Here is a 13,849-nt window from a genome sequence, read left to right as displayed (position 1 = left end):
AAGTAAGGAAATGCTTGAGCAGGAGGTGATTCAACAATCAGTGAGTCTATGGAGTTCACATGTCGTCTTGATACGTAAAAAAGGACGACACGTATCGATTCTGTGTTGATTACAGAAAACTAAATGGCATAACAGTTGAAGATGCTTATCCCTTGCCAAGAGTAGATAAAACGTTAGAGTCATTAGGTGGAGCTTGCCATCTCTCGACGTTAGACTTAGCGAGTGGTTATTGGCAGGTATCAATGGATCCGGAAATGAAACCAAACAAGGTCATTTTGAATTCAACGTAATTCCCTTTGGTCTTTGTTATGCTCCTGCCTCTTTCCAGAGGCTCATGGTATATGTTCTAGCTGGGCTACAATGATATTATTGTTTAATATATGTTGATGATATCACTGTCTTTTATGCAACCTTTGACCGACATGCGAAGAAACTGAGAGCTGTGTTTAGCAGTCTTGGTTCTGCTGCGTTGAATTATTTGGGTCATGTAGTCGGAATGGAAAGATTTCAACCGGATCAGAGGAAGTTTAAGCAGATATGGACTTTCCCAGGCCAGTGGCTGGTACCAGAGTACGTCGGTTTTTGAGCCTAGTAGGATATTATTGCCGCTTTGTTCCACACTTTTCGCCTGTTGCAGCTCCGTTGTTTAAGACACAAAGTAGTGCTGCTAAGTTTGACTGGACAGATGATGACCAACAGTCATTTGAAGTCCTGAAACACATGTTGACAACTGACCCAGTAATGGCTTTCCCCAAGTTTGAGTAAGACTCTGTGTTAGCTACGGATGCGATTGAAGTAGGATTGAGTGCAGTGTGGTCACAGAAGTACTGTGGAGAACAACACGTAGTAGCCTATGCAAGTCGAGTGCTACACAGAGCTGAGAAGAACTACATCACAACAGAGAAGAAAGTATTGGCTGTAGTTTCGGCGGCGACAAACTTTAGTCTATATTTATAGGGAAGGCGATTCACACTCTGGACAGATCATTTTCCATTGCAATGGCTACGTTCCTGAAAGGAAGTGAAAAGAAGAATGGCGAAGTGGTTACTCATGTAGAGAGTGCCAAATGTAGAGAGTTGCTTCCACAACAATGCTACTCTATTAGTCTGCAATCGCGCTCGCTCTCTCTCTCTCTCGTTACGCATGCGTGGGCCTCGCAGTCCGGCCCAGACATCCATACTACATTACCCCCTCTGTCTTTTAAGCTACTAACTCAACTCAACTCCGCGGTACAACTAACGTCCCCTATATGTCTGCTTCCTGCGCTTTCATCGAGAGTTTCACCTGACGCCCCGACCTCGTCACTGTCCCTGACTTGTATAAAGTCCGTCCTGAGTGCCGGTGCTCCGTTAAGTCGTCCCCTGATCTTGGATCCGGATCGGTGTTCCCTGTTCCCACGCTATTGCCCCCAGTCATGTTAGATGAAGGCTCCACACAAGTTTCCATAGATGACCGGGTTGGCGGGGTGTGATCTGTAATCTCTCCTTCGCGTTCTGAGTCTGCAAGCGTAGGGGTGTTGTTCCATGTTGTTTCCGCACGAACTGCGGGAGCGGGTGTCTGGGTCCAAGCTTGGGGCATATCCTGCTCTTCTCCTTCGGGCTGTCGATTATACTGCCTCACATGTTGTCGATTCCTGAGCAAAATTCGCTTGCCGTCGGATACCCCCACCTGGCGCCCGTACTGTTCCACCACTCGCCACCTTTTGGTGGTATCTGTGCGTCCATCCTGCAGTATCACTGTAGCTCCCGGTTTCAGTGTGGGCAGGGGGTGTACCCCTCTCCTCGCGTCGTGGGCATCCGCCATCTTCGCCTTCGCTCTCAGCTGGTGTGCGGGGTTAACCATAACAGGGTGGTGATAGGACGGTACTCGGGTAAGGAGGACACGACCGAAGAGGGCTTCACTTGGCGTGGTCCCTAACATCCTGTGGGTAGAGTTGCGGATGTCCATCAGGACTTGCTGTAGTCGTCGTGGGAAAGAAATGGACGGCCGTAATCCTTTTAGCCGTTCCCGCAAGACACGGTGGAGCCGCTCAACCATCCCATTGGATCTCGGGTATCGCGGGCTTGAATGGACGTGACGAATATTCAACTGCTTGAGAAATTGTTCCATCTCAGCCGCTATGAACTGAGGTCCATTGTCAGTCACTAGGACTGATGGGAGCCCAAATCTCGCGAACACCTCCATAAGTTTGTCGATCACTGCTGTGGCTATTGTAGAGCCCAGGGGGATCACTTCAGGGTAGCGAGAGCCGTAGTCAATGATCGACAGGCACGAATGTCCTTCTATTGACACGAGGTCGATCGCCAGTTTATGCCAGACACTTTCAACTTCAGACGGCTGCAAGTCTTGTTCTTGATTAGAACGCCTCCGCCAGCATACTCCACACTGTTCTGCGAAGGCAGTCGCATCTTTGGTCAGCCCGGGCCACCAGACTCTTGTCCTCAGCGTGTCTAAGAACGCATCTCGGCCTGGGTGACCCTCATGAGCTAGTCTTAGTATCGGTTGTCTGAGATTCTCAGGAAGCACATAGCGACTGTCGAACAGTAAGGCACCGTCAATTGCTGTCAGTTGCTCCCGCACTAAGAAGTATGGTTCTTCTTGTGGGTTGCGGTCTCTCCAGGACGCTGTAATGACTCTCTTCATGAGACTGCTGATGAGAGGATCATCCTCGGATGCTCTTCGTATCTCGTCGATACCCACTGGTGCTTCTTCTAAGACCATATTCACATATTCGCGCATGGACCGGCATTCCTCGGGCGACGGGTGTTGGTCCCCCAGTGGGGCCCTAGATAATGCGTCTGCACACACTAAGTGATGGCCGGGTGTGTACGTCAGTGAGTATTGATACGGCATCAGGGCGACCAACCAACGTTGAAGCCGAGGTGGTACGTCATCGAATGGCTTGCACACGATGTTGACCAGCGGTTTATGATCGGTGAAGGCCTGTATGTGTCGTCCCAGTACATATTGACGGAAGCGTGTAATTGCAAATACCACTCCGAGCATTTCTCTTTCCAACTGGGAGTAACGGGTTTCCGCTGCTGTCAATGACCGACTCGCGCATGCCACCGGGGTCCATTGACCACTGTCGTCTTTCTGCCAAAGCATCGCCCCCAGTCCGTGTGGTGAAGCATCGCTACTGATAGCCGTTGGAACCAAGCTGGAGGGTCGGAAATATGCGAGCTTTTGCAAGGCTGTGGCAATACTCCTCTTTGCTGTGTCGTAGGCGTTCTTCAACTCCGCGTTGGCCACGAATGGCTCCTGCTTGGCAATTCGACGTAAACCATCTGTGATTTGTGAGAGGCGGGGAATAAATTTGCCTAGGTAGGTGGCTAGGCCAAGGAAACGCCGTAAATCCGTAACTGACGTGGGATAGGGCATATCCTGAATGGCCCTCAACTTGTCTGCGTCTGGTCCTATTCCTTGTCCGGTTAGCCAATGGCCCAGATATTTGACTTGAGTCTGTCGAAGCTGGCATTTTTCCCAGTTGAGCCTCAAATTGGCGTTGCTCAGGCGCCGCAGTACCAATTCAAGCCTTCTGTCGTGCTCTTCCTGAGATGTGCCGAAAACGAGAATGTCGTCGATATAGACCATCACTCCCTCTGTGCCGTGCAGGATGTCACTGACCACGCGTTGAAAGGTCTCTGGGGCGCTGCTTATCCCGAATGGGAGTCGTTTAAATCGGTAGAGGCCACAATGGGATGCGAACGTGGTGTATGGGCGAGAATCCAGGGCCAGCGGGATCTGATGGAAGCCAGACTCAGCGTCTAGAACGGAGAATACTTTAGCTCCTTCCAGCTTTGCCGTTATCTCCTCTAATGTAGGCAACATATGCCTCTCCCGTATGATGGCTTTGTTCAGACGTCTGTAGTCCACGCACAGTCTTAGCGTGCCATTCGCCTTCCTTGTTGGTACTAGCGGCGATACCCACGGTGTGGCTTCCTGAACTGACTCGATCACACCGCGTTCTTCCAGCCTCTTGATCTCCGCTTCGATAGCTTCTCGTAGACTGAAGGCATGGCGCCTGGGAGGAAGAGCGACCGGCGTTGCCTTGGGATCGACGGTGATGTCCACCGGTCTGACTTTGACTACATTCACGTCCGCAACTGACAACAACTGCAGCTGTATGATAACGTCTTGGCCGAAGAGTACAGTTTGTCCTGTTGGGACCACAAAGCACGTGCATGTGCAAGACTTGTTGCCGGACGATATGGTCACATCTGCTACTCCGAGTGTTGTGACCGGCGTGCCGTCATAGGCCGTAAGAACTGTGTGGCTTGGTCGTGTTGCTGCCACTACGTCTGCGGTGATGAGGGTTCTCGTTGCCCCCGTGTCCAGCAGGCCTCTGCAACGTTTTCCGTTGACTGTTAGTGTCCTTGTGAAGTGTTTCGACTGTTGCCCACTCCCTGTCTTGTACACCGTGTCGTAATCCTCAGTCACCCGATTTGTCTGTTCATCCGCTTCTAGGCCGAGTCCTTCTTGGTCCACTGCACGTGCCACTGCCATCTTGGTCTTACGGAAACACACGGCAGCAAAGTGCCCCATCTTGTGACAGTGGGAGCACTGACTCTCTGCGGCCGGGCAATGTTGTTTCCCTCTAGTATGGTGGCAACCACAGTATCTGCACTTCCCAGCATTTCCTTTACTCAATGGATTTGATTGACTCACTTTGTTTGCTAGGCTTGGCGGTGGAACTTCCTCATACAGGGAGCTGTCAGCTATAGATGACTCACATGCCACCGCTTTTGACACTGCTTGAGCCAAGGTGAGTTGTGACTCTTTCAGTAGTTCCCTTCGAATATCGTTATCTCTTAGCCCAACAATCAGTTGGTCTCGAATCTGTCCGTTCACTATCGTGTCTACCCGCGTTGATTCAAACTCACATGCTTCTACCTTGGCTCGTAGGCGTCCTACGAACGCTGTCACGGTCTCTTGGCCTTGTTGTTTTAATTGGCGGAACTTGTGTCGCTCAGACGTTGTATTCACGGATGGACGGAAGTGCGCTAGGACTGCGTCAGTCATTGCTTTGTATGGATCTCCCTCTTCTCCTACCACATCCGGGATAGCCAGTCCTTTTACGACTCGTCTGATACTCAGTCCAGCCAAGTTCAGAAAGAGGCTTCTCTTCTCTGCGGGGTCTGTCACTTTGCATATAGTCATATAATCATTAGCGTCTTCTAGCCACAGTTCGAACTCACTGGCGACGTTGTGTCCATAATCAGGAACAAACTCTTTAGGGGCTCTGCCCGCCTTCGCTACCGCCATGTCTGTGGGTCGTTCGTATCCTGCCGACTACGCCAAATGTAGAGAGTGCCAAATGTAGAGAGTTGCTTCCACAACAATGCTACTCTATTAGTCTGCAATCGCGCTCGCTCTCTCTCTCTCTCGTTACGCATGCGTGGGCCTCGCAGTCCGGCCCAGACATCCATACTACAACTCACACTAAGTGAATACAAATGGTCGATTCAGTACAGAGCAGGAAATCAGAATCGTGCATTGTCCAGAATACCATCTGCACGTCTAGGAAGGGAATGCTATGTCCTATCTCAGACCAAAAGCTAGAGCAAACACAAAGGTAGTCAAGGATGTGCAGCAGCTGCATTTACACCATCTTGGACAGGTAAAGAGTTACAGATGAGACAGTTGGAAGATCCTTTACTGTCAAAGATTTTGGACAGCTTTCTTGCGATGGAGAATAGAGAAGAAGCAATAGGTGGGGTGCGGTTACTAAGGTGTGACAACAGCTAGTGTTGGATGATGGAGTCTATATCGATTTCGAAGAGACAGTTATAGAGTTGCTAATTGCATTAGTATTGTATTTAGGAGAGACATCGGAAGAATAGATTGCCTTCTTAGTCAAGTGACTGGCGTAGACGGTCGTGCGGTAGTCGCTCTCGTTCTACAGTCGAATTGGATCCTCTCGGCAGGTATCCAATAGCGTGTGCACAGGTGTGATGGTGTAGGCTTCTTGGAAAGTCTACTATACAGCAACGACGACGCGTAACGTTGTTCCATTTGGTGATGAGGAGCGGGATATCGAGCAAGATATCGGAACAGAAGTTGGACAGATCGTTTCGTGGATCAGTCCTCGGTTAGTGTTGTCGAGTTGTAACGTGAGACTGCACTTGTGTACGTGTGAGTGCTACGCCTTACGTAGAAAAGCGGCATCATAGCAGAAGGCAGTGCAGTTGATCGGCCAGGTCAAGCAGGATTGGTGCCTGGGCAGAGATCGCGAATTGTGGCAGTACCAGAGAAATTTTCCGACGGAGACGTTGAGTGATGGTTGGAGCGTTTTGGTTTGTGTGCGACTGCTAATAGCTGGAATGCGAATGCCAAAGCGAAGATTCTCAAAACGTACTTGAAAGGAAAGACATGTGCAGTCTACCGTCGACTGACGGCAGAACAGAAGACTTCGTACGATGTGCTAGCTACGGCGTTGAAAGAAACTTCTGCCTGGAACAGGACAAAGACGTCGGTTAACGAGAAGGCAGTTCTCAGAGCGATAGTTACGTAATGTGGAAGAGCTTGAAGCGTATGCGAGAGAACCAGAAGAATTACTGGATCGTCCTATGCCAGGGCTGGGGAAAGATATGAGAGAACAACAAATCATTCATCGCTTTGTTGAAGGTCAGCTCCCACACACCAGGTATCAGCTGGGTTTACACCTGCAAGCGACATTCCAATGTACAATCGTTAGAACTCGTAAATTGATGTTGTTGAATGATAGACAGCAGCAGCGCGACGGTCGCAAGTTTGTTAGTGTTAGCGCGGCTTGTGCAGATAGAGAAACAAGTGTCATCGAGGATCTGAAAGAGAGATTGAACGAGATGGAAAAGGCGCTAAGTACTGCAGGAGTGAGTGTGACAAATGATAACAAGCAGTCAGGATCGGGTCAATTGTCTGTGACGCAAGACGTTTATCACACTAGCGCTGAACGAGGACTTCGATGTTTCTTGTGCACCGAGCAGGGACATATGAAAAGAAATTTTCCACAGAAGTATACAGAAACGTGTAAGCCCTTGCTTCAGGTGTAATCAGATGAGTCATTTAATGAGAGATTGTCCAATAATTCAACAGACAAGCCACAAATGACCACAAGGAAACAACCACAGCAACAGTACATGTATGCACAGCCAGATTACAAGAAGCAATCAACCACAGGTAGTAGACACCAAGAGGGGTGTCAGAAGTGTGTCTGGTGCGTTGATAAGCTCTGTGATTGTCACTTTTTGTGTGAATGAGGTGGAAACGTCTTTTCTGGTTTATACTGACTCCTTAGTTTTACTGTTACCTAGAAGTCTGTTTAGTGTCAAGAGCACATCATCAAGTGGGACAAGATTACAACTGAAGACAGTTGATGACAGCAGTCTGAAGTACGAGAGAGTTTGTAAGATGCTTGTACATTTGGCTACATGTGGATGTATTCACACCAATTTATGGTAGCAGACGTATATATGCCTATCTTGGTAGCTGAAGTTTAACTTGATCTTGGGATGATCATCAAAATGGCTAAGCACCCTTTGGACTGGATAGGACGTACACTACCCCTAACAGTAGTAGCTGAGCAAATTTAATATATCTTGAAGGAAGAATTGAACTCAGTGGGCAGATTGTTATGGCTTGTCTTGCAGACAGAGAGAGACTGGTAGTACATAGGTTAGGTAACTGCTTGCTGGAAACAGATCGAGGTTTCATGGAAAGAACTGAACTACTAGTAGCCAGAGTGCTAGTCAACACGGCTTTTGCAAAGTATTTGTTCAACTGACTGTGATGCATGCATGAGACGAAGCTACTGAAAGGTACTGTCTTGAGAACTAATTGGCAAGTAAAGAAGCAGAACCGGTAAAGGTAGCAGTTGTACAAGGTCTGCCTAGGAAAGTCGATGGTATACCACCCAAACAGTTTTTAAGTCAATTTGACTCTTTGCAAAGTGTCTTGATAGACAAAGAAAAGAAGGCTTTGAAGCACTTGTTGTTGTCGAACCAACAGCTATTTACAAGTGAGCCGTGTGATCGTGGAAGTACAGAAGTTGTAACCCATACTATTAGGACAGGAGACACATTGCCACAAAACCAGGTAACAAGAAGATTACCTCGCGCTCATTAGGGGTTTGTAGATAAAGAAGTAAGGGAAGTGCTCAGTGAGTCCATGGTGTTCACCTGTAGTCTTGGTATACGTAAGAAAGACGAAACGTTTCGGTTCTGTGTTGATTACACAAAATTGAATGGCGTATCAGTTAAAGATGCTTATCCCTTGCCAAGAGTAGATAGAACGTTACATTAATTAGGTGGAGCTTGCTATTTCTCGACTTTAGACTTAGCGAGTGGGTATTGGCAGATAGAAATGGATCCGGAGGATAAAAAAGACGGCTTTCTGCATCAAACAATGCCATTTTGAATTCAACGTAATTACATTTGGTCTTTGTAATGCTTCTGCCACTTTCCAGAGGATCATGGTATGTGTTCTAGCTAGGCTACAATGACATTATTGTTTAGAATAACTTGATGATATCATTGTCTTTTCTACAAACTTTGACCAACATGTGAAAAAGCTGAGAGCTGTGTTTAATTTAGCAGACTTAGTGCTGCTGGGTTGAACTTAAAGTCAAGCAAATGCTGCTTTGGGCAGAAATCGGTTAATAATTTGGCTCATATAGTCGAAATGGAAGGATTACAACCTGATCAGAGGATAGTGCAAGCAATTATGGGCTTTCCATGGCCAGTGGATGGTACCAGAGTATGTCTGTTTTTGGGCTAGCATGATGTTATTGCCGCTTCATTCCACACTTTTCGCCTTTTGCAGCTCCGTTGTTTAAGACGCAAGGTAGTGGTCCTATGTCCTAGGCTAAACAGGTGCAGTTGAGAGCTATCTAGCAACTACTGTAAAGTGTCAACAAAAAGAGATGCCAGCAAAGAAAGCTAAAGCGGCTTTGCAGACTGTTACAGTTGGAGGACCATTTGAAATGCTTGAGATGGAATTTCTAGGACCTTTACCAACAACAGAACAAGGCAACAAGTACATTTCGGTTGTTGCGGACTACTTCACCAAGTGGACTGAAGCATTTCCGTTACAAGATCAAACGGCAAAGACAACAGCAGAGACCTTAATAAAATGAGGTCATCACGCGATTATTTGGCATGCCCATAGTTCTGCATAGTGACCAAGGACGCAATTTTGAAAGCGCTCCTGTTCGTGAAGTATGCAAACTCTCGGAAATTCGTAAGTAATGAACTGCAGCATATCATCAACAAGGTGATGGGCTTGTTCATCGAATGAACAAGACTTTGGTAGAGTCTTTGTCCAAGTATGTAGACATCCATCAGGAGGATTGGAACAAGCGGACAGCAACTGTATTGTTTGCATATCGCACTTTAGCACAGAGTTCTACTGGGTACAGTCATTATGAATTATTGTTTGGAAGAACAGCACGGTTGCCAGTGGATACACAACTGCATCAGCAACTCCCTTCGCCCGATACAACAGATGAGTACTTGAGCAAGATGAAAGGAAACCTGAGACAATCTAGAGAGATTTTAGATCAAGAGGTCACTGCAGCTCAAGACAGGCAGCACACGAATTATGGTGGAAGTAAAGTAGCTCTATATGAAGTAGGTGAGTTTGTGTTGCTGCTTAGTCCAGCATTGACGGGAGGTACTGTCTCGAAGTTGTACTGCTCTTACCAAGGACCGTATCAAGTCATGAGGCAAGTAGGCATAACTACGAGATCTAAAAGGTGGGAGAAAGAAAGAGAAAGGGAAAACGTATTCATAGTAACGCACTAGAGGTGTTCTACAGAAGAGCTCGAGAAGAGGAATTACCAGCAGATCAGGAGACCGAGCAACATGAGCAGCAAGGCAGCAATCCAGGAAAATGGGTAAATTAAGAACCAGATGTCATTCATATCTTGGTAGAAGATTAGCAGCAGATACCACAGCACTGTTAGAGGCAGAGGAGGCAGTTGCAGTAGCAGAAGAACCAACAGTACCTGCCAGACTACATAGACAAATGCAATTGCCAAAGTGCTTGCAAGATTATGACTGCAGTTAGTTGCAATTTCTCTGCTATTGTTGAGTTGTGTTGTGTTACTATTGTTTGAGACTTGAAGTAGCAGTAATATAGCCGTTTTCTTGGTTAAAATATTGGAACTTTGGTGGGGACGCTTTTGAAAAGAGAGGAACCTGAATTAACAGGAAGGAATGTAATGTAGTAGATTGTTTAACAGCTAGAGTTGCTAATTAGATTAGTATTGTATTTAGTAGACATTGAAAGAATAGATTGCCTTCTTAGTCAAGTGTCTGGTGTAGACGGTCGTGACGTAGTAGCTCGCGTTCTACACTCGAATTGGATCCTCTCGGCAGGTATCCAGTAGCGTGTGTACGGGTGTGATCGGGTAGGCTTCTCGGGTCTACTTTGCAGCAACGACGACTCCTATCATTGTTGCACATGAGATGTCTTCGTTGATTACAACCGTATTGAAAAGGTATGCATTTATGAAACTGAACACTAATGCTGGTCCTAGGACCAACCACAATATATTGAGAAGGGAAGGTACCATCACAGACCCGTGACAATATTAAATCTGCGTTACACGGGTCTGGGAGACCGAAGCTAATCATCTCTGTCAGTGCTTGCCATTTCGTTTCTACAACTCCGTTTGAGACGTAAGTCATCTCTATCGATAGGATCATTATATGACTTCCTTTTTTAGTAGCTTTGTCTTTGTCAACCTCTACTCTTGCAGACAGCGAAGAAGATGGATGACTCACTGGACATAATGTCGGTCACATGATCTCGAGCTATTTTCTTTCTTCAGACGTAGATCGGAGGCGTTCTTTTTGGCTAATGTTAGAGTCCTCACCGCTGGCTACTATACCTACAGGGCGCTCATTGTTCTGTTCCTACGGCAGAACGTGAAATCTGAGAGACAAATACTCGGACATCGGGGATCATATCAAGATTTCTCTCGGTCGATTTTCTAAAAGACGAATTGAGAGGATAGTAGTGTCTGTTGAAAGTTTTTTAGGCCACTCAATAGGCGGTTAACCCTTTTTTCAATTCAGTTTTTACTGTTGCATGGCAGTGAGAAAGGTGCACGTGATAGCCTACGGGATCCGGATGGACATAATCTCGGTCACGCGAGTTTGGGAAAGACGGGTTTTGTACTTGATTGCATTGTGTGATCTAGTGTTGTTCTAGAGTTAAAATAGACTAAATTGTCACAAATGTGCTCTACTGTCACAAACGTGTCTGCCAAATTTACTTTCTATTTCTATCACTTCAAATATGCATGGTATTGCAAATATGCATGGTATTGCAATGTGATGACTCTGAATTTTACATTTGTTGGCAGTTAACCAGAGAGTAGTCCTATAGATAGCTGTTTCTACATTCTTGACTGGCAGATATAACGATTCTTTATCTTGGAGGGGATGATTGATGATTCTATGAAGCAGAATTGCACACAAACTGCTTTACATTTATCCTTGCGAGGGTTATAGTCTTAGATATATCCTGAGAACTGAAAATGGTAACATGTTGCCAAACAATAAACAGATTTCCTCATGACACAGTTCTGAGTCCCATGAGACAATTATGAAGTTGTGAGAGAGAATGAGTCCAGTTAAGATATCCAACTAACCCTTCTGTGTAACCAAGCAGTATTGTTGATAATAACTGCTTCAGCAAAAATCTTACAATCAACAAGATCGTAGTACGTACACAGTTTGTGCAGCGTTCTGGCATACTGAAAAGGCATCTTGTGATATTCAACTTGTAGCAGAATGGATTCAATGTGTAGCTCCATGGTGATCAATCTATCGCTCACAAATCTGTTAGTTAGCACTAAACCAGTTGTACAAAATAGATTTTACCATAATTATTATTCAAAGACATAGTTTTGACAGAACAGCAATATATATATATATATATATATATATATATATATATATATATATATAGGTACAGCCTCTCACGAATGAGAGAAATATACATACAAACACACACATACACATAGACACTTCAAAAACAAACGCACAGCTAAGTATATAACATAGAACGTAATTGCTTCAGCGAGGTGGCAAAAAAATTAGTATGCACATCTACAAAGGGCAACTTATCTCTATAGACTCTCCACGATAGTCCTCTAACTAGGTCATTTCTAGAGTCTAGTGACCGTTTCAACGATAAAGCTTGTACTGTTCGAATCTTCACTGACGCATTGACCATCCAATTACCTAGGCGCTCATACAGTGAGTCTCTCCATCGAAGACCAAGTCCCCGTCGAATATCTTTCCTAAATATGGCGTCAACTGCCTTAGTAGTTGACGTTTTGTCCAAGTTCCACAGCTGGCTACCAAACGATAAAAAAGGAAATAGTTGAATATCTACTATTTTCTTCCAAGTGCTGTCGCTCAAGCAACTACCTCCCATTCTTGCAACAGCAGAGTTAACAGCGCCAAAGAACTTTCGTTTTCTGGCATCCACTGCCACTTGATCACGACCCAGCATATCCAAACAACACCGAGATGATTGATATTTTCATGACACGACAACGAAATTCCATTCAGTGGAAATTCTGGAATATTACGTGATGACGTAACACGTTTAATGAATCCAATAACAGAGCTCTTCTTGCCATTGACCTTCAAATGGTGAACATTGGCATATTGCAGACAAATATCCATCACTTTTTGTAGACCAGCCGCAGTAGGAGAAATAAGCAAGGAATCATCAGCGTACGCCAGACACCCCAAAAACATGTTGCCAATCTTGGCACCAGCACCGGAATCTCTGCGATCTCCCAATAAATCGTCCAGGTAAACATTGAACAAAAACGGAAATAAAACGTTACCTTGACGAACACCATTACAAACATTAAAGGGTTCTGAAAGACTGTTATCCCACTTTATCTGCATAGATTGCGCAGCGTGTACCAATTTTCAAGTATCTTTACAATATAAACTGGTGTGTAAAGTCGTAATAGTTTACTGAATAATTTATAATGCGAAACTCTGTCGTATGCCTTTGAAAAATCCAATGCGCAAGCATAAGCATACCTATTACCTCTTGATAGGTAATAGTCAATAGTCTGTCTGAAACCATACGAACAATCCGAACAGCTGTGTCCTTTCTTAAAACCAAATTGTTCATTACCTGAATTCCAAAGATCCTGAAGTCTGTAAAGAAGAAGGTGCTCAAAAGGTTTCGATACAACGGAAGATACACGCAATGCCTCTGCAATTGTCAGGATCATGAGTGTTTTCCATCTGGTCCTTGACAATCGGTACGATGTAGGACCTCAAGAACTGACTAGGTACAAAGGAATGTCTCAGAAAAGCCGTGAAAGCCACGCTCATGTATATAGCCAGAATAGGACCACCATATCTCAAGTGTTCAGACATTATATCATCAGGACCTGGTGATTTATTGGCTTTCAGACGCCCAAACGCCTTTTATACTTCAATGGGACGAACGTCCACCGACCACCATGGTATTCGCAAATCATCTAGGTGACTATCTAGCGTTTCCTCAAATACCATGCAATCATCTTTCACACTCTCACACGACTCGTTGTTAACAATAGCACTGAAATTATCCTTCCATACTTTCAGAATGTCTTCTGCAGACGATGCCTCAGCAATCCTCGTCGATGGTTTTGACTTACTATGATGTAAACCACCATGAAATTTACTCCAAAATCTTGAATGGTGTCCTTCTTCAATATCTTTAGACAACTTCTCACAAAATATTTGTCTCTCTCTTAATTTTGTTTAAATTTCGACTTGAATAATCTTCTCAAACTATTCATGGCATCAAACAGCTCACTACAACGTGGTTTACCTACAGATCG

The 13,849-nt window shown here is 45.4% G+C and overlaps 2 protein-coding genes across 2 annotated transcripts; one reads left to right on the top strand and one right to left on the bottom strand.

Annotated features, from left to right (window-relative positions):
• Nucleotides 1–1,057: 1,057 nt before the first annotated feature.
• LOC134193310 (uncharacterized protein K02A2.6-like) lies at nt 1,058–2,788 on the bottom strand. The gene has a single exon (XM_062662138.1). It carries the CDS (start codon nt 2,737–2,739, stop codon nt 1,246–1,248), a length of 1,494 nt encoding a protein of 497 aa, XP_062518122.1. The 5' UTR covers nt 2,740–2,788; the 3' UTR covers nt 1,058–1,245.
• A 5,699-nt stretch (nt 2,789–8,487) lies between these two features.
• Nucleotides 8,488–10,291, top strand: LOC134193149 (uncharacterized). Its single transcript, XM_062661949.1, has one exon. It carries the CDS (start codon nt 9,273–9,275, stop codon nt 9,780–9,782), a length of 510 nt encoding a protein of 169 aa, XP_062517933.1. The 5' UTR covers nt 8,488–9,272; the 3' UTR covers nt 9,783–10,291.
• Nucleotides 10,292–13,849: the final 3,558 nt, after the last annotated feature.

The sequence above is a fragment of the Corticium candelabrum genome, chromosome 17 (assembly GCF_963422355.1).
Source record: "Corticium candelabrum chromosome 17, ooCorCand1.1, whole genome shotgun sequence".
Classification (NCBI taxonomy): Eukaryota; Metazoa; Porifera; class Homoscleromorpha; order Homosclerophorida; family Plakinidae; genus Corticium; species Corticium candelabrum.
Note: the sequence above shows the minus strand (reverse complement) of the source record. Positions and strands in the feature narration are given on the sequence as shown.